The following is a 25,423-nucleotide window of genomic DNA, read 5'->3' on the forward strand; positions in this document are numbered from 1 at the left end:
CAGAGCTGGAAAAATTCTAGATAAAAATGCATGATCGAAAAAGCCTAGATTGCCTTGAACATACTGTTAGTAGAAATATGGATGGTAATGAGTCCTCCTTATCTCTGCTAAGGAGGACTCAGAATGAAGTGAAGAGAATGGTACAGAAAATCTGTATCTTCTTAGAGAACACCTAAATGATCATGAAAAGACTGCTGGTAGCAATGTGGACTCTAAGCCCTCACTACTAATGAGGGCTTGGAAGGAAATGAGGAACATGTTAACATGGAGTAAAGGGGATCTTTGTTATACAGTAGCTGAATTGTGTCATACACTTATGTGGAAAGCATAACTTGTATGAGGTTAATTTGATATTTAGCTGAAGAGATTTCCAAGCAAAATTTTGAAGGTATGGCCTGATTTCTACTTGCTGTTTGTAGTAAAATACAAGAGGAAAGAGTAAATTGAAAGAACTATTAAGCAAAAAGAAACCAGGACTTGACCTGGGAAATGTTCATCCTATTCAGACTACAAAAAAATGCTAAAATTAGGAGATTCACTACCAGGAGAGTGTGCTCTGGAAATAAAGTCAGGGTATTCTGGGGCAAACTTTTCTAAGGATTAAAGTGCCTTGTAAGGATCAAAGTGCTTAGGTAGATGTTTCATGGAACCTGTTAGACATCTTAGAAGAAGCCAGGAATAGAGATGAGATTATCCAGGAAAGATCTGTGAGGAACCTCTTGTGCAGTGGAGAAATCTTCAAGATATAAATGGGAGACCCACAAGGCTCTTTAGACTGTTGTATCAACAGAAACACTGCCAGCATGGACTGAAAGGAATAGAGAGAGGACAAAATAAAAGAAGACTGCCAGACTCCTAAAATTCTATAAGCAGGAAATAGGCTGATAAATCTACTCAGCTGCAAACCTTGCTTTCCTACCAGGAAAAGGAAGAATGGTGCAGAGGGTAAAGCCAAAGGCAAAGAGCAATGAGTCTTGAGCCACAGAGTTTAATCCCTGGCCTTGAAACCTCATGGAGTTTGCCTGGGTGAATTTTGATATTGGTTTTGAGTGTAGACTACTTTTGTCCTTCCATTTTTTTTTTCCCGTTCTGCATGGGAATCTCTGTTACTGTTATCCTATGCCTATTGCACAATCATATTTTGAAAGCAGACTGACTGTTTTCTAGTTTTACAGGTCTACAGATGGAAGGTGATTTGGACCCAGGATAGATTGTATACAGAACCTTACCTATGCCTAACTTAGATGCTTTACATGATGAAATTTGGGACTTTTGAGCTGATGAGATTTAGATGAGATTTTTGTACATGAGTTGATTTTGTAATGAGTGAGAATTTTGGAGAACTTGAGTTGAGGTGGATGCATTTTCAAGTGGTTAGACATGAATCTTTGGGGACAGGGACCTTACTGGTAGGCTAAACAATGGGCTTTCAAAGATGTCCATGTCCTGGAACCTGTGAATAATCTACCTTACAGGATAAAAGAGAATCTGCAGATATGATTAATTTAAAGATATTGAGAAAGAGAGATTATCCTGGATTACATCAGTGGTCCCAAAGTAATCACAAAGGTACTTACATGAGGGAGACAGGGGAGTTGGAGAAGACAGAGAAAGAGATGCAATGATAGAAATAAAATCAAAGTAGGAGACATAATGACAGACACAGAGATTGAAGTAATGTGAGAAAGGGGTCACTAGCCAAGGAATGAGGTAGCCTCTAGGAGCTGGAAAATTTAAGGAAAAGATTCTCTCATGAAGTCTCTAGAAGGATCAAAGCTCTGATGACACTTTGATTTTAGGACTTCTGACCTCCAGGACTGTGAGATGATAAATCTGTATTGTTTTAAGCCACTAAGTCTGTGGTCATTTGCTACAGATCAGTAATAAGAAAGGAGTACAGGTATATGCCTAGGCCTGAAATGCTAGGTAAAATTAAGATCTTTTAACGATAATTTCTACCCTGACTTCCACTATGTTGCAATTTCTCTCATGTCATGAGGTGACGGAATGGCCACAGGCATTTTGGGGAGACAGATAAAAGGAAGTTACATGGGAATACCTTTAGTATAGATTTAATGGAATATATTTATATGGTTTTCAATCATGTCTCCACGTAGTTAACCTGTTGTTAGCCATCTAGAGTAGAAATGGCTTCCAGAAATACTCTGTTCATTGTGTCAATTCCCCTGACCCTCATTACATGAAGGTACACGGCCAAGGAAAGTATTGGGACATGAATATGTCCTTTGGTTCTCAGTGTATAGGTGGAGGAAGAGAAACAAGGCTTGAAATGTAGGGAGTCAGAGGTTTTCCCAAATTTGACAATCCTAAAATTTAACAAGCTGTATCAATGAAAAATTGTAAAGATGAAACAGATGTTTCCAAATTATCAGGAATAAAAACCATGGTAGAGGAAAGCCTGGATTATTTTTCTATTATTGTCGTAGAAAATGATATTACAAAATATTTGTCTTGTGAACAGACTGTCAAAGAGCATGAGGCCAACATGTAAGGGGAAAAAACAGTATCACAGATGTGTTCTATTATGTTATTTTTCTGGATTTAATGATGTTTATGACATTTGTCAGCTTTTCAAATTGTATTCTATTAATTTTAATTTGTAATTTAAAATTCATAGTTTCTTTTTTTCATCTTAAGTAAACATTCACTTTTGTACTTAATTATGTATTCCTAATTTTGTATTATTTTTTGAAGGAAGGTGTCCCTAATTTACAAGTTCAGATCCTACTTCTGGCTATATCTTTAATATTTACCCAGAAATCAATCCTTCTTGCCAACTCCACTGCTACTACCCCATTCCAGGACACTACCATTTCTTGCCTATATTATTGCAATAACTTCCTAACTGGTCTCTTTGACTCCACTTTGACCCACTTTCCATTCATCCTCAACACAGCATTCAAAGTGATCCTGGTAATGTCATGTAATGCAGTGTAATTAAGGTAACATACTATAACCAAATGTAGTGTAATGTAACATAACAATGTAAGTCAGACCATGTGTTCTACCTGTTCAAAACCTTCCAGAGGGCTTCCACTTTACTCAGAGTAAAAGCCAAAATCCTTGAAATGTCTTAACAGGATTCTACCTCTCCCTGTGCAACTACCTCCGAACTCCCCAAATTAACTTATCACCTACTCTTCTCACTTACACTCCTCCAGACCTTCTAGTCTTCTTGCTGTCCAAAAGTCAGGCTTGCTTTCATGTCAGGTGCTTATACTTCCTGTTCCCTCTGTTTAGAATGATGTTCCACCCAGATATTAGCATGGTTTGCTCCCTCGCCTTCTTTAGGTTTTTGCTAAAATGTCACCTGCTGAGTAAAGCTTCCCTGGCCACCCTAACAATTACACTCTCCATACATGCATACACACACACCCAGACCCACACACCCACACACACACTGTCTCTCTCTCTTTCTCTCCATCCCCCTTTCTTTATATTTCTCCTTAGCATTTTCATTGTCTTCTGGGTTTGGTTTGTTGTGAAACCTGAAATCAAATAAATTTTTTATTGATTCAATTTCAGATAATACATCCAGATAGTATACATTTCAGCATATCAATGAGGAAGATGTCATTTTGAATTTGATTACTTTAAATACAGTTTTTGTTAGTTTTTGGATGATTCACAATCCCTATTCACAACTCACGAATATTCTTGGGTTTACTCCATGATTGCATAATACACTTATTTTCCTTGTAAAGTGTTGGTTATAAATTTGTACTCCTATTTCACATAATTTTCCCTGGTTCAATCAGAGAGCATTTCTTTTTTAACTCTCTTGTTGACACTATTGACAGAATCACCAGGGCACTTAACTACATTGAAATATATGCCATTCTTAGAAAAATCTATTTATGGAAAGGGAAACAGAGCTAATTAATTTCATTTATAGTATCTAGTCTTATTGCAATAATAAGAAATGGCAATGAGAGAAAAACTGCTTCCAAGATAACTTGGGGGCCAAAATAACTTATTTTATTGCTAGGAAAAGGAAAGTTTAAAAGCAAAGAAATGAGGTGTGGTTTTTTTTTTTTTTTTTTTTTTTGTATGTACAACATTGGAACTTGCTTTTTAAAGCCCTCGGTCAACAGATGTTGCACCTATAAAAGTGGAGGCCCCAGTTTGATCCTCCTATCTAAAAAAACTCCATAATTATTTTCAGACATAAAATACATTTTAATTGAATGATTCATCAAGGATTCCTTTCAAATTCCAGAGTTGGTGGAAATACAGTTTTATTTATTGGTCACAGTTCTAAATTTTGTACTTTAAAGTCTCATGGAGAAACTCATTTAGAAGAATGTTTTAAAGTGAATTGAAATTGATTCCTCAAAGGATAGCTAATTATGGAATGATTGCTTTTCATATAAACTAAAGCATTTCCTCCACCTCTATTATTGCTTAGTTTGAATTAAAATTTTTCAATTTATGTAGGCACGATTCTGATGAAGAGAATTGACTTAACTGTTCACTTTTAAAGTCAAATGATTCATTCATTCATTAGAAACATTTATCACGAGCCAGTTGGGAGTTGGTACTCTGCTAGGGGCTGGGAAAATTTTCTGGAGAAAATGATGCCAAAATTGAGTTGGCAAAAGTAAACATTTGCTTTATTTTAAATGTTTAAGCTATTGCCTTTTAGCTGTGGCCCACTTTTCTAATATTCTACCTCATAATTCTGAGGTTAACTACATTTCTTTTTTGATAGGTGACTCTGCATCAGGCTCTGATGACTGGGTGTACTGGAGAGGGCTGGAAGGCTAGAGAAGGCAGAAGGGACTTGCTCATTCTACTTACTTCCTGGGCATTTAGTATCTCAACAGCAGCACTGCTCCCTGCAGTGACACTAAACTCCAGCAACAGCAGTTGTTTTCAGCTTGTATTTTTTCCACACAATTAGAACTAGCCTTATTAGCTCCTTGAAGACATCAGCTGACTGGTGCCCCTATTTAGAGGTCTGAGTGGCAGCTTCAAGTTTTCATAATTCCTTACATTACCATCTTCCATTTGTCCCCTAAGCTAGAGGTGGTAGCTGCTTCCTAGAATTATTACATCTGTGGTCCTTCAGAGTCCCCTCTCTGTCTTTCCAGCTTTCTAGTACATGATTATCCATTCCTTATATTAAGCTTTGTTAAATACTTGATATAGTTTCTACCCGCTGCCTGGACCTTGACTGATACAGAAACTGACGTGTTTCCAATTATTTTAAAAATTATTTTCATTTCTCAAGTTTCTTTTGATATATTGATAACCTCTGGCAATGTCTGTGATCCATATAAATTCTATATGTATATACATGCACACACAATCTACGGCCTCTGTAGTTTTACAAATACAGGAAGTGGAAGCGTTACTAATTAGGATGTTTTACATATCTTCCCTGAAAATGGGAAGGCCTGTTATAAGATGACAGATTGTATTTGTATTACTCTGCTCTGCTCTTTCTTATAAGCTTTACTTGAAGAATAATTAACAAAATTTTATTAGTAGGTGTGGCAAACTTACATTGTAATTATCTATAAAGGAAATTACCGGATATGTAAATATAATGCTTGCCCCAGGTATACATGCATCCTAGGTAATTAAAAATGAGCACACCTTGGGCAAACTAGGGAGTTGAAATCATTGGCTGTTACACTACTGGTAAAGTTTAATTTAATTCGAATCAATTTAAATTACAAGTTAAAACAGCACTCAGCTGTTTCAAATTTCTATGAAAACACATTCATATTATTTATAAAACCAAACAGATAGTCTGTACAACTATTGGCATTTCTTCTCCATTATTTTGCTCAGAGTGACTCCATTCTTTACTTGATTTATCCATTTGAAATTTTTGTGTGATTCTATGAAATAAAGTGAAAAAAGTCAACAGAAACGAATTCAGTTTGAATATTGAGATTAGAAATTCTTGCTTAGTGTGATCTGCAGCCTTATTAAGCATTTGAAATAGTGACTTGTAGAGTGCAGACTATTTTTTAAGCTTTTCTATAAAGAAGCTTTATAGAATATAAATCCTCTAATACAGTCCATGGATAGCTGAATTTATGAAATCTTTTTATAATGATGGCTTGACATACTGTTTCAAATATTAGATAGTTAAAACGATGTTACTGGGACTTCCCTGGTGGAGCAGTGGTTAAGAATCCGCCTGCCAATGCAGGGGACATGGGTTCGATCCCTGGTCCGGGAGGATCCCACATGCTGTGGAGCAACTAAGCCCACGTGCCACAACTACTGAGCCTGTGCTCTAGAGCCCGCGCACCACAACTACTGATCCCGCGTGCTGCAACTACTGAAGCCCACGCGCCTAGAGCCCGTGCTCTGCAACGAGAAGCCACCGCAATGAGAAGCCTGTGCACCACAAGGAAAAGTAGCCCCCGATCGCCGCAACTCGAGAAAGTTAGCTCACAGCAACGAAGACCCAACGCAGCCAAAAATAAAAAAAGCAAAACAAAAATGATGCTACTCATTTCCTGATGAATTCTCTGAACTTTTATTTTATTTATTTTTATTTTTTTTGGTGGTACGCGGGCCTCTCACTGCTGTGGCCTCTCCCATTGCGGAGCACAGGCTCCGGAGGCGCAGGCTCAGCGGCCATGGCTCACGGGCCCAGCCGCTCCGCGGCATGTGGGATCTTCCCAGACCGGAGCACGAACCCGTGTCCCCTGCATCGGCAGGCGGATTCTCAACCACTGCGCCACCAGGGAAGCCCTCTCTGAACTTTTAAATTCAATCCATCTTTACATGTGTTTAAAAAACGTTTTTTTATCACAGAAAAAAATATATTTTTTACTCTTTAAATATTTTTGTTGCTGTCATTTAGGTGTTTTGTTTTTTAAAATCCATGTTTTGTTCTTTAATCCAGAATTTGAATGGTCTGTAGTTTAGAAATATCTCTGTCAGCAACTGACACATTAAATAGCTCAAAGAATTGAAAATACTCTTAAAATGATCTCATCATGATGCCTCAAGCTCTGGAGAATGAATCCTGGCTAATTTTAGGTGCAGAGGCAGGAAGACTTTCTTTAAGGACATGAAATAGATATTTAAAAATTACCCTTTATCTGATTACTTTTCCAGAAAAAACTTACAAAATCATTAATAAAATGGTATTTCAAAATCACTTATTTCAAAATCACTCATATTCATATTTAATCCAAATTCCAGCAGGAGAGACAGATGATACAGTTAAAAGGCAACATTTGAGGAGATAAGGACTGTTAATTTTTCTAAACTGATGAAAAATAGGAACCCACGGATAAAGTACACAAGAATAATGTATACCAACCTCATGCATGAGCACAGATGTAAAAAATATCCCTGACGGGGTGGAACTGAATATAGTTTATATAGAAGGTCATGATCATCGTTATATCATGATCATGGACTCTAAGGCATACACAGACCATTTCCCAGTCTGCTTTTAGCCTCCTCTGAGCTGAGCAATTTTCTCTTTCTGGCTTGCCGAAAAGCTTTCTTATTTTGCTTCTTATGACTGACTCTTTTGAGGAAGGTTCCCATAGCAGAGTTTTTGGGGGCTCTAAGTGACATTTTCCTGTATGCCACAGTCCTCTCCTTTTGAGGGAAGGGGGTGGATGAAGAAAGGAAGTAAAGGAGCTGGAAGCTAGAGCTAGTTTTGGGGGATGGTCAACCATGACCTCATACTATTACTGGATCCATCCTATCTCCTCGGGGCTCTGCTACTCAATCTGCTCCATTTTCCAGTATTCCAGCTCATGGTGATTTCCTTTGGGGCTCCATTATTTCCTGCACCAGTTCAGGACAAATAGCAATTCTTAGTTCATTGGATAAATATATATATACCTGAAATATAATCCTACCATACAACTTTTGGGCCCCATGATAATCACTGAATCTGTTTTAGGGTCCCTGACCATTCCATGACATTGGGATGTTACTAATTATTGTAACAGTGCAAAGAATGTACAACATAGAGTGTACAGAGGATTTTTAAGGATTGATGCTATCCAACTCCACACATCAACCTACTAGTGTCCCATCTCTCTCTGACCAGGCTCCCAATAATGCTCATTTGACCTCATTAAAAGAAAATGGGGGAAGGGAGAAAGAATATACCAAAAATATTAATAATGATTATATATGGGGATGAGGTCACAGATTACTTTTACTATCATCTTTATACTTCTTTTAACTTTCTAATAATTTAAAATGAACATTTATTAATTTTATATTGATAAAAAAGCCATGAAAGAAACACACATAAAAAAAGTTTTAAGAATCTATTATGTTCCCAGAACTTTGTCTAGTATCTTCTAGTGGTTATTCCTGTAGAAACATAAGATAATTTCTTTTGTTTACAATTTTTTATTGTTATGAAAGCATCCATAAGTAGATATTTCTACTTCAAACCTTATTTGGGATATGTACATTGCTTCTCTAGCATGTAGACTTCTGTTCTCTTCATTAGGTTTTCTCATTCTCATTTTTTTTTTTTTTTTTTACTTATTGCCGTCTCTTCACATCTGTCTTTTTACCATGACACACAAAATGAATCATCTAACAGTAATCTCCTAGGTGTCAATATCTAGCTACAGATTGGAATTTAATTCCCTTTCCTCCATATGATCTTGTTTCTAGAGGCCTCTTATCAGAGCAAATTCTCTTATTTTCACATTAAAAATTGTTACTGTCAGAGAAATAACAGCTAGTCCCACACATATGATGAATCAAATTCAAATATTTGATTAAAAGTAAATCACATTAGAAATGTGAAGTTCCAGAATTATACTCCCCCCAACCCCGCCAAATAACTATTATCAAATAAAGCACCCCAGTAGAAAGGCAAAAAAAAAAATTAAGAGACTTAACTTTGTGACAAGCATAAAATATTGGGAGTTCAAAAGTAAAAAATGTTTTTGCTCCGATGATGATTTCTTAGACATCAGAAGCATAAGTCAAAATATGTGTATTTAAAATTTACTTTTAGTAAGCTTATTTTCAAAAAATAAACATGCCCTATTCAACTTTGTCAATGCAAATATTTAGAGTAAAATATTGATTCACAAAGTATCCATACAAAAGGCTTGCAAAATTATATACCTGACAGAATTGAAATTCATTTGAAACATACATTAAGTGTTTATTATAGATTCTCTTGCATGAAATTCTTTCAGAAAGTCTGTGAGATATATGGGTTTGATACCCTTATTTTATTGAAGAGGAAGCTGAGGATAGGGAGTGAGCTATAGACCCAAAGGTACCCAGCTAGCCAGTGATGGAGTTGAAAGTTAAACCTCAGTCGTCTGAATCCATTGTCCATGTTCTTTCAATTACGAGGCCAAGCTACATGCCTTCATGGAATCATGGGTAGATCCTAACTTCTTAACAACTAATTTAAAAAACTACCGATATAAACTAGTTTTGCCGCTGTTATTCACCACTTTTACCTCTCTCTCTACCTACACTAATAAATATCTCCTTTAAAAATGTCAGAGGTGCATTAAACTATGTACTGGGTCATTTTGCTCTACTGTGTTGAGGCCACCTTGGCAGCTGCCCTATAACAAAGTTGGGTGCATCCAAAGCAGAGCAAGCTTGGCCGTGCGATGCAGCAGGCAGAAGGAAGCTCTGAAGTTTGTTTTTAATGGACCTCTTTCCATTTGCATATCATTTGGACTCTCAGAGCCTGTAGACTTGCTATGGGGTCACTATTAAGGTTATGGCTGGTTAGGTTCCTTCACAACAGAAATCGGGGATGGACTTCCAAGTATGGTGCTGGAGGGAAGACAGGGCAGAGACTTATGTATGTGTATGCAATGATAAATGGGTGATGGCGCTGCCAGCAAGAGGAAGATGGCCAATGCTCCTAGGGGGTATTGCCTGAGCCCAAAGAACCGGCAGGTTCAGAATTGCAGATTTAACACAGGAGGCAGTATCAGCTGCAGACATCAGCCCAGAGGCCAGCACTTCTGAAAACTAGCCTGAGGCCAGCGGGTCTCTTTTCCTCATATCAGAAATATATGTACCTTCCTTCGCACTCACTCAAATTCCATCTTAAGGAGACGAGCAGGGGAAGGCAAGAGGTTACAGAGAATTTCTATGCAGGGAAGATGAACACAACCTAAAGGAACCATGTAACTTCTAAAATTAGATTTAACTTCTAATCATAGAAGAATAAAAGTCAGTTTTTACCCTCAATAAAGAGCTGATAGAGGCTGGGAAAATGATCAAATTAGTTACGGTCAAAGTAAAACAAGTTAATTTTTTTGCACATTCAAGTTGTAGTGTGAATTATACCCTATCACCCCTATACACTGGCATTTACTGAGAATCAGTAAATGCCCTGTACATTTTTTCATTTAATTCTCCTACAAACCTTGGAGGGGAGGAACCATTATAATCTCCATTTTATAGAAAAGGAAAATGAGTCTTAGAGAGGTTAAGTCATTTTCACAAGGTCATGTAGCTAGTAACATAGCTGCAAAAGAAAAGCTGATTACTCACTTAAATGTTTTAATTTAAAAATAGTTAAAAGACAATTTAGGTGAATTGATTTTTGAAATTTAAAGATGTTCAAGTGGAAGACCTCTGAGTAAAACAGGCTGAGTCTGCTGGTAAAAGAGTATTTTCTTTCTAATTTGCATTTGAGATTTTGGTTTTCAGGAACATTTAAAGAAAACTTAAGCCTAAAAGGAGTAGTCAAAATTCTGTCAGTTTTGCTGGCAGTGAGGTCATAACATATGTTCACTAGAAAGACACTTTCAGTACAATTGGAAATAAAAGGCCATTGACCACTCCTCTCATGCTATGCCCATTAAGCAGCCAAAGCAGAAGTCTTCAAGGTATGGACTTTGAGTTAATCAAGTCTTGGTTTAATTCCTGTTCAACCACATAAAAGCTATGTAAGTCAGTGACCAGTTTGAGCTTGTTTCCATGTTCCATGGCAACATGGCAAATCAGGATTAAATGAGGCAACATATATAACACTCTGAACACAGTGCCTGCTATATAGGTGGTGCTCAAAACTGACAATTTGCATCTGCCTATCCATACTCCCACTTTTTAAAGTTAACCCTAATATTATTCAGTTCCCTGTAGCTTACTATATAGATAAACAATCACTTTAATTCCAGATTTTATTTCATTTTTATATTTAGCAAATGTAAATGTGCTCCTGATAATTTAATGCCTGGCGTTATAAAGACAGAGCAAACAAAATAATCCCCTGGGATATATTTATCAAATTTTGAAAATGCATTCGCTTACCAGCTCACTGAATTCATTATTGCCTAGGTCAAGTCTTTCCAACTGGGCCAGTTTGTGCATTGACCTATAACAGATGGAGAAAAATATTATTGTGAGGCAGTGCATGACACGTTGCTACAAAAGACATTCCACCCACCTCCCTATCAGATTTACCTGGGTGTATAGTGCACAGATACGGGGGTATTTTTTAGGGAGAAGTAAGTTGCAAATATACAGTAACATATGCAAACTGCTGCCTGAAAACCTTTAGTAGCTTACCATGTTTCCAAATGCCAGTCTATGGATGGAGTTCTGGCCTGGATGCTTAATGAAAGTCTGGGAAGCTTGTTAAAAATCTATACCAATAGGAGGTACTGATTGGGGCTCCAAAATCCATATTTTTTTTTTTTTTTTTTTTTTTGTGGTATGCGGGCCTCCCTCTGTTGTGGCCTCTCCCGTTGCGGAGCACAGGCTCCGGACGCGCAGGCCCAGCGGCCATGGCTCACGGGCCCAGCCGCTCTGCGGCATGTGGGATCCTCCCGGACCGGGGCGCGAACCCGGTTCCCCTGCATCGGCAGGCGGACGCGCAACCACTGCGCCACCAGGGAAGCCCCTAAAATCCATATTTTTAAGAATCCCCACAGGTTTGGAAACCAACGGATAAACCCAATTCTTAGTAAAGCATTCTAAAATTCCACAATATGGCCACAAATTCATTATCAATCTTGTCATTGTTCACTTCCTTAAATGAAGTTCTGTTATAGAAAAACTGTTTTTTTTTCTTCTTTTATTGAGGTATAGTTGATTTATAATATGATGTAAACTTCAGATGTACAACATAGTGAGTCACAATTTTTAAAGGTTATATTCCATTTATAATTATTATAAAATATTGGCTATATTCCTTGTGTTGTACTTTATATCCTTGTAGCTCATTTATTTTATACATAGTAGTTTGTACCTCTTAATCCCCTACCCCTAACTTTTGTACTCATTGTCTCCTAAACATATTGGCTTGAATGATGCTGCAGCTTTGAACAACCTTAAACCTTGGGCAAGAGTTGGTGCCAAAGATTAGACATACCTTAGCACATGCCATGTGCAATCAGCATTTACCAAACCATTCTCAAGTATAACATACAACATAAGAAAAGAGAGCATTTTTCTGATTTTCAAGTTTTTTTATTCTCCCTACTAACCAGAATGCTGTCTCCAAGTCTTGACTATACAGAAATTCTGGAGGCATTGTTGACTCAAGTCTCAAAAAATTTTCATTCCTTCATCTTTAAAATTCATGTAGTAATTATCTTATAGGGTTTTATGAGTAGCAAATGAAATACTACTGTAATTCAGACTCTGTCAGGCACTCAGAAATGCAAAAAAATGTGTGTACTCTTTCTTCACTCAGCAACTGTTATTGAAAGATTATTATGTGCTAGACAATCTTCTGGGGTCTGGGGAATAGCACTGGATGAAAAGAAACAAAAATTCCTCCTCGAAAGTACTTTACATTCCAGTAGAGATGATAATGACAATAAATAAAACAATTAAGTAAAATAAAATAATATACTAGAAGGTTATAAGTGCTAGGAAGAACACTTAAGAAGAGGAGGAAGATAGGAAGAATTCATATAACATGACTGCAATTTTTAATAGGGTAATCACGTCTCACTGAGAAGAAATTTGAGCCAATGCTTAAAGGAAATGAAGGAGCATCCTAGTGCCTAGACTCTGAAGCAGGGACACGTTGCTTGCTTGAAGACATTCTAGGTAACCAGTGTGGCTGAAGTAGACTGAGGGACAGGAGAAGTAAAGAGATGATAATGGGGAGTTAGAAAATATGGGGTCTTATAGCCCAAGACTTTGGCTTTGATTTTGAGTAAGATGGAGGGTCACTGAAAGGTTTTGATCAAAGGTATATTGAAGTGACTTGTTTTAAAAGGATACCTATGATTTCAGGCTTGTAGACAGATCGAGGAGGACGAAGGTGGAAGCTGGGAGCTCAAACAGGCAGTTAATGGAAAATGCCAAATGAGAGGTGACGGTGGTTTGGTCAGGTTGGTGGCAGCAGAGGGGGTGAGAAATGGTTGGATTCTGGACATATTTAAGATTAGATTCAAATGTTTTGTTGATGAAATGATTGTGGGGAGTAAGAGAAAGTAGAATTAAATGTGATTAAAAGTGTGTTTTGGTCTGAACAACTAGAAGGATGAAGTGTAATTGACTGATGGAGAAGACAGGGTGAGCAGGGTTTTGGGCTCATCAAAAGCTTGGTTTTAAATGTTCTCATCCCTGTCCATCCCCCCTCAAATTTCCTCCTCAAAATATAAATATGTGAAGTGATGGATGTGTTAATTAATTAGATGAGAAGAATCCTTTCATAATGTATACTTCTATTAAATCATCACAATGTACTTTAAATATCCTACAATTTTATTTATCAGTTATATCTCACCTCATAAGGTTGAAAAAAAAGAAATGCTAAATTTGAAATTTCTATTGTAAAGCCAACTAGAGATGTCAAGCAGGAAGTTATATACACAAGTCTGGAGTTCAGGGAAGAAGTCCAGGCAAAATAGATCATTTGAGCATGGTCAGCATACAGATGGTATCAAGCCTTGAGCATGTGAGATCACCAAAGGAATGAGTGTAGATGAGAAGATAATAGGTCTAAGAAGACATGAGGATGAGCCAGGAAAGAAGACAGAGAAGCTACTCGGATCACAAGAGAAAAACCAGAAGAGTGTGAAGGACTGGAAGCCAAGTAAAGACGGCGTTTCAAGTTGGAAGAAATAACAAATTGTAAGAAAAATTGATGATATACCTGAGAAATGACCACTTGATTGAACAACATGTAGATTAGTGATGACTTTGAGAAGATCAGTTTTCTGTTTTAAGCTTTTGCTAATGCTCTTTTTCTCCCATTCAATGTGCCTTTATCCATACATCTTCAATACTCTTTATTCAATAACATAAACATATTGATTTCCTACTATCTCTCAACTTTTAAGGTTATCAAGATGAAAGGTGTTTTTCCTATTATCAGGTAGCTCATAATCTTGAAAGAAAATGGTTAAGACAACGGGCCAGTTTTACCCAATAGACTAAATGCCATAGAAAATATATGTGTAGGATTCTAAAGAAGTGCTTTTTCAGCGTTGGGGAGTGGGAGCAAAAAATAGGAGACTCTACTGACACTTCACTTTGTAGCATTTGATCAGGCTACAGAATCAGAAGAGATGGATGTTTTTTGGAAGTGACATCAAAGGGGGGTATTGAAAGAGATCAAAGCCCATTTAAGGAACTGCAGGTTAGTAAGAATGGTAAATAAGAAATAAGAAACATAGTAAGAAATAAGAAATAATATGTAGACAAGGGCCAGATCATGAGATCATCCATGTTAAACAAAGAAGTTTGAGTTTTAGCTTGAAGGCAATGGAAACTTTAAGATTTAGATAGGGAAGATATATCAAATTTTTATTTTAGAAAGATCACTTTGGCAGCTTGGAGTGGTGTGGGAAATGTGGAGAAGATGTGCTAGCAAAAAGGTCAAATAAAAGATTGTCCTGAAATCTATGTGGGATATAATTGTGGCCAGAAATAAGACAACGGCAGTATGGATGATATGGTGGGAGCTATGAGGGATGCATTGGTGAAGGCATACTTGGTAATGATGATAGTTGGTTGGATGTGGAAGGTAAAGAAGAGGAAGGAACTGAAGCTAGTTTCTGGATTGAGTAGCACTGTGGGAATGTTGCAAAGGAATAAATCTAAGGTGGAGAGAGCTGGATGTAGTGAATACTTTTTTAAATACTATAGAGAATTTGAGGTGAATGTGTGAGTCCTATGTTAGGAGAAAATGTGTGTGTGTGTGCACGCGTGCTCACACACGTGCACATGTGTGCCTGTGTAAGACTGAAGCTCAGGTAAAAGGTCTTGACTAGAAATAAATATTTGAAAAATAAATAAGTGATGTTTCTTGTCTACTCCACCACAGAGTTATCTCTCCTTTTAAGCTCACATACTATCTGCTTTCTTTTCCATGATTTATTTGGCATTGGTCACTAACTTCCTTGAATTGTTAGTTTTTTCATATATATATATATATATATATATCTATATCTATATATATATCTATATATATATATATATATATATATATATATATATATCTTCTTTATGTTTCAAGATGCCCAGAAGGGTCTGTGTGGGACCACTAGCAGTCCAAAGATGGTTGTGAAACATTGGCCAGCATTGTAAGAACATCTGACTCACCTCTTGCCAAACCTATACCACTGAATAGGTGCTTCTAGGGGAAGGGGTGGTAGTGGCTGTGCTCCATGAAGAGAGAATTAGATTTTCTTCTGAGCCTGGGAATACTGAGGAGTGGCATCTTCTTTATGTTTCAAGATGCCCAGAAGGGTCTGTGTGGGACCACTAGCAGTCCAAAGATGGTTGTGAAACATTGGCCAGCATTGTAAGAACATCTGACTCACCTCTTGCCAAACCTATACCACTGAATAGGTGCTTCTAGGGGAAGGGGTGGTAGTGGCTGTGCTCCATGAAGAGAGAATTAGATTTTCTTCTGAGCCTGGGAATACTGAGGAGTGGCAGATTCTCTCAAGCTTTGTTCCTAGACCACATTGTAGTCCAACAAACAATGAACACCAAAACTTTGGGAACCAAGGTGAAGGACCAAGTGACCAAGCATGGCAATGAATGTAAAATGACCACAGGAGTAGTAAAGCCACCTGCACTTGACTTGACCATGTAGCCTTAAGCAAAAAGTATTCTAGTGAGAAGCATCATGAGTTGAAGACCAGAAGCCTTTCCACAACTTCTTGAATTCTAGGAACTCTGTAGCTCTCACTGATCTCCAAGATGCGTATCACATAAACCTGAGAATATATATTTTTTCTAGCCATGGTGGTTAAAGGGAAAGACACAATTATTTTTATTAAATGAAGACATGAGGGATGTCTTGTACTTGAGTGTCCTAAAGTAAATTTTATTAGTTCTGGGATTTATCTCTTTTTTCTAGGCTAGATATTGGTGACCTCTTAAATCATTTCTTACATGATGGGGTTTCCAGAAACCTAAACACCCTGATCATCTTTATCAAAGCTTCTCTTCCAAACAGGATGAGATACAAACCTGGCACTTTCATTTGTATAGATAAAGCTTTACTGGAACATAGTCATGCCCATTTGTTAACATATAATCTATGGCTCTTTTGCACTGCAATGGCAGAATTGAGTAGTGAGACAGACCATATGGACCACAGAATCGGAAACATTTCTATCTCTGAAGGCCAACTGGCACTCAGAATTAAACACTGTTCTTTAGACGTGGGCTGACCAAGACAATGTATAAATGTATCTATTATGTCTTATGTTTCTATTAGTGTAGTTTGTTTGATTCCTTTTGTATGGGGATAGGTAGCCTCTCTGCCACCTCTAAGACTTTTTCTTTTCACATCCTAGTTTTAGGCTACTGCTTTTGAAATCTTTGACTCATTAATTCATACGTAAAAACTATATTTTAAGTTTATAACATAGCTTCCTACGATTCCTTTGCCATTCTTTTGAACGAGCAACAATTTTCCTTTTGTTTGCTCCGGAACAACAATGACAAAATTCTTTCCCATGCGGTTTTCTAAACTATTTCCTGAAGCTTATTTAAGTTCTGTTGTTTAAAATATCTTTTCCTCTATTTTAATTTTATCTCATTTTATTTTCTTGATCTTAGTTTCCATTAATTACTATCACCAAAGTTTCATTCTATCATTACATTCTTACTTCCATTTTTAAAGTTACTTTCCAATATGATTTCTTACATATCTTTAAAATTTTACACTCTTATTTCTGCTTTTTGAACATGTCGTTCTATATTATTTCTTACATTTTACACCTTTCAGAATGACTGTCTTTACCCATAAGATTTTAGACAGTCTGTAATGAAGCCTGTTGCTTTTCTTGTTTGTGTGCTAGTTACTAAACTATCATCATTGTCAAATTCTCCAAAAAAAGTTCCTTTTAGATGAAATACGTAATAGGTTTTTAATTTAATTAGGACACAAACAAGTAAGGCTTTGTCAGAAAAATAAAATAGAACTCATGGTATTTTTATGTTAGTAGTGTTTGTGAGCATTCATTCATTCACTTTGTGCTTCCTTATGGCGGGTGCCACGTGGACACTGAAGTTACAAAGATTTCTGGGATGCAGGATTTCTCAACCTTGGCACTACTGACATTTTGGGCCAGTTAATTCTTTGATATAGGGGACTGCTTTGTGCACTGTAGGATGTTTAGCACATCTTACATAGTCTCTACCCAGAAAGACCTATTTTTAAAATGGGAATGACCTTTCAATGAATAATTACTTCACAGAGTGATAAATGCTAAGATAAAAGTATGTATAGATTGCCATAGGAGCTCAGAAGAAGGAACATTTGACAGTTTGGTAATTATGGAAAACTTTAAGAAAAGGTGAAGTTTGAGCTGGGTTTTGGAGAACCTTGCTATATGAGTCATATATGTGAAAAGAAAGAATGAAAATACTAAAAGAGTACATCTGAAGCTGAGGTTTTTCTGTGATTATAGTTTAAGTCCACAATACTAACATGTATCCTTAAAGAATGTGAGAGATTTTGGTCCAAAGTGAAGAAATTCTAAAAACTCCCATTAGAGTTTCTTGCACGAATCCCTGTCATTCTATCCTCATGGCTGAATAAGGGGACATCTGGGATGCAGCTATCTTGTGCATTGTAGGATGTTTAGCAGCATCCAAGGCCTCTTCCTACCTAATATCAGTAGTACTCTCTGCAGTTTTCACAACGAAAATGTCTCCAGACATTGTCAAATGTCCCCAGGGTAGAGGTTAGGGGGGCAAAATTACTTCTAGTTGAGATCCATTGTGCTAGAGGAATATTCCAGGCTTATATCTCCTCTCCTTGCTGATTCCTTGGAGGATGAGCCTCTCATCTCCATTTGTTTACCTCCTTACTCTACTAGGTGGGGTCCCACGTGGCCTGTTCTTATGCACTTCAAGCAGCCTACTTGATTTATGTACTCATTTGACTGTACTCCTTTGTCATTACAGTAAACACATGTGGGTCTGGGGTCTATCTCTATGTCCCAGCACTGGAATCTAACTGGTGTGACTTCCCCTTACAAATGGCTTGAAGGCATGATCACTGCCATAGGTTAGGAAGAAAATACCAGGACTTGTTACAGTTTGGGTCACATTCTCTATCAGTTATGCCTACAATTGGATCATCTCCTGTCTGAACCGAATATCTTTCTGATTATTTAGATTCATTTGTGAAGTTCACCTAGTTACCTGAATGATCAAGTTCTAATGAAATTGGTTGTATTAAATGATGTTTACCAACCTATGTTCATATTATATATGTAAAAATTGTAGAAATGTGTAAAATTTCCATGATTGTTACATTTATCATTGTTGCTTCTCTTGCCTGTAATGTTCTAACTCATAAATCTCATAGCTGGCTTCTTTTCAACTCAGCTCATATTTTTCCTCCTCATATCGCCTTTACCCAAAATTAAATCTCCTTCTCATCTTCGTGTTATATATTGCCCTGTTTCATTTTCTTCTTAACACTTACCACTGAAAATATTTAATTTAATTTTTTAGGTTAATTTTATATTTTAATATTTAATACTGAAAATTAAAACTTGTTTACTTGCTAATTATTTTCCCCCTGCTAGACTGAAGCTTCATGAGAGCAAGTAAGTTGTTTATCTTACAAATAGCTTCTCAATCAGTTTGTTTAATGAAGATATTCATATGTGCATGAATGAATAACTCTTTACCAGTGAGCTGTTTGAATTCTAGAATATTACAAAGAAAAACCACTCAATTTTTATCAGGCATCTACAGTTAATTAACAGTTGCCAAGGAGGCAGCTATAATTAATTAACAGTTGCCAAGGAGATATCCTGATAGGCCTGTTTTAATGAATATTGTAATGAATATACATTAGCTTACTTATTGTAAACTATGCGTGATGATAGAGGCAGATAAGGCTGAGATTCATCCATTCCAGGATATCTGCATCTTGTTTTAAGTTGACTTCCTGACATTTTCAATAGTAGGTTTTAAAAAATCCAAATAATAAAAAATACTAAGTGAAATATTTAGGTGAGTTTTTCATTTGTTTGGATATCTGAAATATAGCAACAAAACTTTAAATGGAGAGTAGTTTAGGGCATAGACTCTGAATTCAGACAACCTGGGTATATATCTTGATTCTACCACTCACTTAGCTGTTTGACTTTAAACCATTTAGAGCATCTTTGCACCCCAGTTTTCTCATCTGTAATATGGGAATGATAATAAGGATCCTTACATCATAAGGTTATTTTGATGATTAAAATAGTTAATACAGGTAAAGCACATAAATTGTGATTGACATATGATTGGTATTAAGAGTTAGGTATTGAAATACTTACAGAAGAATTTCAGAGTTGGAACTATTTTGAGAGATTATTGAGGTCAGAGTTTTTGAAGTTTTCCTAAGGACTTATAAATGTTGCATGATTTAAAAAAATTTTCAGATGGCCAGTACATTTTGGCAAATCTTGCTTAAAAATTGTTAAATAGATTTCTTATCAGTAGGACTTCTTATAAAACATACAAATGTTCACTGTGATTATTTAACAGATTCAATTAGTTTAGACAATTTCCTGTTTATGTGACCAAAAACATTTTTCTCTTCTTTCCCACAGGACATTTCTTAGACTAGGAGAACACTGTAAATACTTTTTTGCAGATGATGAAATTGAGTTCTTGTCCATCCCAGTCCATGGAATCATGGACATACTCAGTCCATTGAAACACAGGCATGTGTGTTTCCCTATAATGAATATAGGATTTAAATTTGATCGAATCATCCTCTTTTGTCTTCTTGAAACTCTGACCTGTCAGGCCCTGCATCTTAACTCCCAATATTCACTTCAGGCTCTTCTTTCATTTATGACTGATTTGGACATGCTTCCCTCGTTTGACTTTCACATTCTCCTTAAAAGACCATGTTGATTTTTGCCATTTGGCCTTATGCACAGCAACCTCAGGAAAAAGAAGTGCTCCCTTCTTACTAGAGGAGACTTGGTGACTTGTTCAACATCACACAGAAAGTTAATGACAGAGCTGGCATAGGATCTCTTTTCACAGCAGTGGCCAATCATCTAAACCTGGCCTGCACTGTTTGGCTTGACCATTGTTTTGTTTAAATATGAATGTTTTTATGAAAAGTATATTTTCTAGAGCTCACTGTAGTCTATGCCTGGGGTCAAGAAACTTTTTCTATTAAAGGCTAGACAAGAAGGGTTTCATGCTCTATAGGCCGTATGGTCTCTGTCTCAACTACTCAGTGCTGCCATTGTAGTGCAAAAGTAGCCATATATGACATATTAACAAATGGACACGGCTGTGTTCCAATAAAGCTTTGTTTATAAAAAAGGGGTCACCAAATTTGGACCATAAGCCATAGTTTTCCAACCCCTGGTCTACATCAGTCCTTAAGATCTTACATCTAGATAGCTCCGTGGGTTTATGATATATTTAAGTTTTTAAAACTTGATACAATAGATAAATTAAGGACTGGAAATATTTATTATTAGGTAATTGCCACTAGATAACTATATTTATATACTATTAGAAATTCTCATTTCTTAGGGTACATGTTACTGGAATCTAGGGACATTTATTCTTAATACTGTCCTTTGGTTGCATTTATGAAAATTAAGTCCTTAATAGCATGCTATTACTTTATAGCATTTATCCAATTGCAAATCTGGTAAAAGATTCCAATTGGAGCAATGACGGGAAATAACGCAATATCTTGGTGCATCTGTCACTTTGATAAAATTATACAGTCTATGATTTGCTTTTTATCAGATTCAGAGGTTTTATCTATTCAAGTGTACAATTACTTCAGAAGCCACATAAAGTTGGCAGAATCTTGTTTCTCCATAAATTCCCAGTGCAGTAACATGGGTTTGCTGACTCTCACAAGATTCTGCAAATTTTTGGCATGGGCTTATTCATTCCATCTTTTAACTTGTCTTTCAAATGTTCTCAGATACTCTCTAATTAGTGGCTATTCATGTCACAAGGATAGGAAAACTCCCCTCAGTTGCTACTGTCCGATGTTTCTCTCGTATTGGAACTTAGGGAAAGAATATACTATCTTTCCACTTTACTTAATCCATGTCCTATGTTAAATGGACGTTTACATTTTCTACTTTGGACCTACAGATTCTACCATGTTATCATGTTCTTCTCTTGTTCACAATCTTTCCTTAAATGAACCTTGTATTATACATTTCGAAATAAATCATTCCTTACAACACAAGTACTAAAGACAAGAAGGCCCAGGAATTGATATTCTTTAAAAATGCAACTAGCGGCATACCTCATGTTGAAGAAACATAAACTTATTATCTTTACACACAAGGAAAAATTTAAAATCCATTGTCCAATAACATAATTTCTATGATAAAATGTTTTCTATAAAGATTCTCCCTTAATGGCCTACATGAGAAAAGAATCTTCAAAAAAGAGTGGATATATGTATATGTACAACTGATTCACTTTGGTGTACACCTGAAACTGATACAACACTGTAAATCAACTATATTCCAATAAAAATTTTAAAAAAAATTCTTCCTCGATTATTACTATATCTTAAGCCAATGTCACAGCTACAATATTTATGTACTCTCCATCATTTCAATTCAACTTTCCCCTAAGAACAGCAACAAAAAGCTAAACTGGCTTCTTGGATATCCCAGAAGGATATGTAACCAAACTAAACATCTATTATTTGGTCAAAGAATATTGGGAAGACAATTTTTTAGAATTCTTCTAATTAAGCAATTTGTGAATGCTTCTAATTAAGATGTTTCTCCTTGCAGTATTTAAATTTTTAGAATAAATATTTAAAATATATAATTTACATCAAGCTGTCACATATTTTGAGTATTTCCTTGGGAAATATTTTTTCCTTTTAAATATTCAACATTTAAAAGTTTAAGCTGATTTCATGACGTCTTATTGGAAAAATTTTCTTTCCTATAACTACGTATCTCTAATTTAATGCACAACATGAAAAAAAGATTCTGTATGAAGAAATAAACTTACAAGTAACCTCTCAAGAATAGCTTTAGTTTATATAGTAAGATAAACTTCTCCAGTGAAATAGATTAAAGTATAAAATAGAACCTTGTGAACAGCAACCAGCTGTAAGACAAATTCTGCGCTACTCTAATTAGATTGAGGAGAAGACTAAATTTCATTTCTCTCTCTCTAGTCTTCTTGGGTTTATGACCAGAACCAGTCATTCATTCACTCTGAATGTGAGTTTTCCCACTGGCCAAAAATTATTGTGCATTCCTAACTCATGACAATGCAGTAAAGATAAAATTGTACTTGTAAGACTTTTTGAACTCTTTCTGGATAAACGGTGTCATATGAGCAGAAACCATGACAATTATCTCTGTGTATGGCCACACTTCAGGAACTGAAGCTCCTAGCTTGCACTGAAGCAGTCTAATCAAGAGGTTATGGGAAACATAATCAGCTATGAAGTTGCTCATTTTCACTAGAATATGCTGCAACCTACATTATAAGCTCATGAAGAGATTTCTAACGCTACTGAAAAAATACTCAGGCACAGTTAAGCTATTTTAAAACTCATAGATAACTGAGCAGGGAAAATCAAGTTTCCTTCCTAAGAGACTCTTCACACACACACACACACACACACACACACACACACACACACACACACACACACAGGCTCATTGTTTCAGGCTCATTATTTCTTCCTATTATTCAATGAAAAAATTACAGCTTGTCACTTTGGGCTTTGTAAATATTAATTCATGTACTTTTATGTAGATCTGGCCTTAGATTGTTGATACCCTGACTGATGAAAATACAGAAACAACCCTGTGACTAAGATGTCGGAGAATTTGAACTTTAGCAGATAAAGGCCTTTGAAAATAATCTGCCAAGGTAGCCATGGCTGGTTTCCCAGGCAACTGTCATTTCCTTTCCCTCTCTTCCTTGCCAGCGGTATCTGCCCTGCATCAGAGACTGGAAATCCCAAATAGTCATGAGGCAAACCTCCTCTGCAGCTAGGATATGAGCATATGACTCAGTTCTGGCCACTAGAACAGGAAGAGGAGGAGAAGAGATTCTGAGGGAGATCCTGAGAAAGATTTTTCCCCTTGGTTTAAAAGAGGGAGAGAGGCATGAGAACTTTTTTACCTGTCCCTCTTTTTCCTCTTTTGTTCATGGTTGGATGAGAATGTGATGTCTGGAGTTGCAGCAGACACTATGAAACCATGAGGTAACAAGTCCAAGGATGAAAGTCAACATGCTGGGAATAGCAGTGTAGAAAAATCGAAAAAGACTGAGCTTTTGGTAAAATCATTAAGCTACTGAAACAAGCTCTGGAACTGCTTATCTTGAGACTTTGTTATGGACAACAAGGTACCTATTATTTAAAAAGTTACTTTTACTCAGAATTCTGTTTCTTATTGACAAAAGCATACTTCTAAATACACTCATTCTACTGAGCTATTAGGTACCGAAAAGAGCATCACATAGTTTGTTGGTGGCAGACCTAAAGTAAAAATAGAGGTTTTTAAGGCCCAGAAGTGTCTGATACACCACACATTAAAAAAAAATCCTGATTTATTAATTTGAGTTTTAGTAGATTTTAGGCAAAAAATATAAAAGAAATAGTTTTAACACTTTTGTTCTTGATTAGAAAAAACTTTTTGATAATACTAAGCTAGCAAAGAAATGAATATATTACTACTTAATTAAATTAAGTACAAAGGTGCTTTAGGGATCATGAAAGATAATATGCATTGACATATATACACTAATATGTATAAAATAGATAACTAATAAGAACATGCTGTATAAAAAATTTAAATTAAATTAAAAAAACAGAAAATAAGTATAAAAGTATTTGCATAGCCTTTGCAGCTTTAATTGATTTTATATTTTTCTTCCACTTTTATTGAGCTATAACTGAAATATAGCACTGTATAAGTTTAAGGTGTATAGCATGATGATTTGACTTATATACATCATGAAGTGATTACCACAATAAGTTTAGTCAACATCCATCATCTCATGTAGATACAAAATAAAAGAAAAAGGAAAAATATTTTTTCCAGTAATCAGAACTCTTGGAATTTACTCTCTTAACAACTTTCATATATAACATACAGCAGTGTTCATTATGTTAATCATGTTATGCACTACATCCTTAGTACTTATTTACCTTACAACTGGAAATTTGTATCTTTTAATCACCCTCATTCAATTCCCCCTCCTTGCCCCCTCATCTCTGGTAACCACAAATCTGATCTCTTTTTCTATGAGCTTGTTTGTTTTCTTGTATGTTTTTGAAGTATAACTGACCTACACTATGTTAGCTCCTGGTGCACAACATAGTGATTTGACATGTCTATACATTACAAATTGATCACCATGATGTCTAGTTACCATCTGTCACCATACAAAGTTAAAACATTATTATTGACTATATTCCCCATGCTGTACACTTCATCCTTGTTACTCATTTATTTTGTAACTAGAAGTTTGTACTACTTTCCCTCACCTATTTCACTCATCCTCCTGATCGCTTTTCCCTCTGGCAACCATCTGTTCTCTGTGTCTATGACTCTTTCTGTTTTGTTTTGTTTGTTCATGTGTTTTGTTTTTCAGACTCCACATGTAAGTGAAATCATATAGTATTTGTCTTTCTCTGTCTGACTTATTTTATTTAGCATAATACCTTCTAGGTCCAACAATGTTCAAAGTATTTTAAGTTTTTTCCTTCCTGCATTTGACTTATCAATATTCTAGTTTTCCATTTTGACAATTTCTTTTTCATAAATTATTCTGTGGGTTTTTGTATGATTTCTGAGGTTTATAATTTCAACTTTTCAGAAACCATGACTGTGATTCTAAATATATTCTGTTTCTTTTATTTTTTATTACTTTACAGTTTTGAAAATATGGTAAAGATGCTAATATTTTTCAAGTTTGTATACCTCTTCACTTTTATGTTTATTGTATCTTCAAAGAAAATTACTCCACAAATCTTTTTTTTCTAAATTCA

The 25,423-nt window shown here is 36.0% G+C and overlaps 1 protein-coding gene across 14 annotated transcripts in view; it reads right to left on the bottom strand.

Annotated features, from left to right (window-relative positions):
- LRRC7 (leucine rich repeat containing 7) overlaps window positions 1-25,423 on the bottom strand; it is a 499,495-nt gene that overhangs the window by 177,418 nt on the left and 296,654 nt on the right. For all 14 annotated transcript variants that reach the window (XM_028489260.2, XM_028489268.2, XM_028489261.2 and 11 more), the window contains one exon: window positions 11,275-11,338. In XM_028489260.2, the coding sequence (XP_028345061.2) occupies window positions 11,275-11,338 (64 nt within the window). The remainder of the gene's footprint in view (window positions 1-11,274; window positions 11,339-25,423) is intronic.

The sequence above is a fragment of the Physeter macrocephalus genome, chromosome 4 (assembly GCF_002837175.3).
Source record: "Physeter macrocephalus isolate SW-GA chromosome 4, ASM283717v5, whole genome shotgun sequence".
NCBI classification, from domain to species: Eukaryota; Metazoa; Chordata; class Mammalia; order Artiodactyla; family Physeteridae; genus Physeter; species Physeter macrocephalus.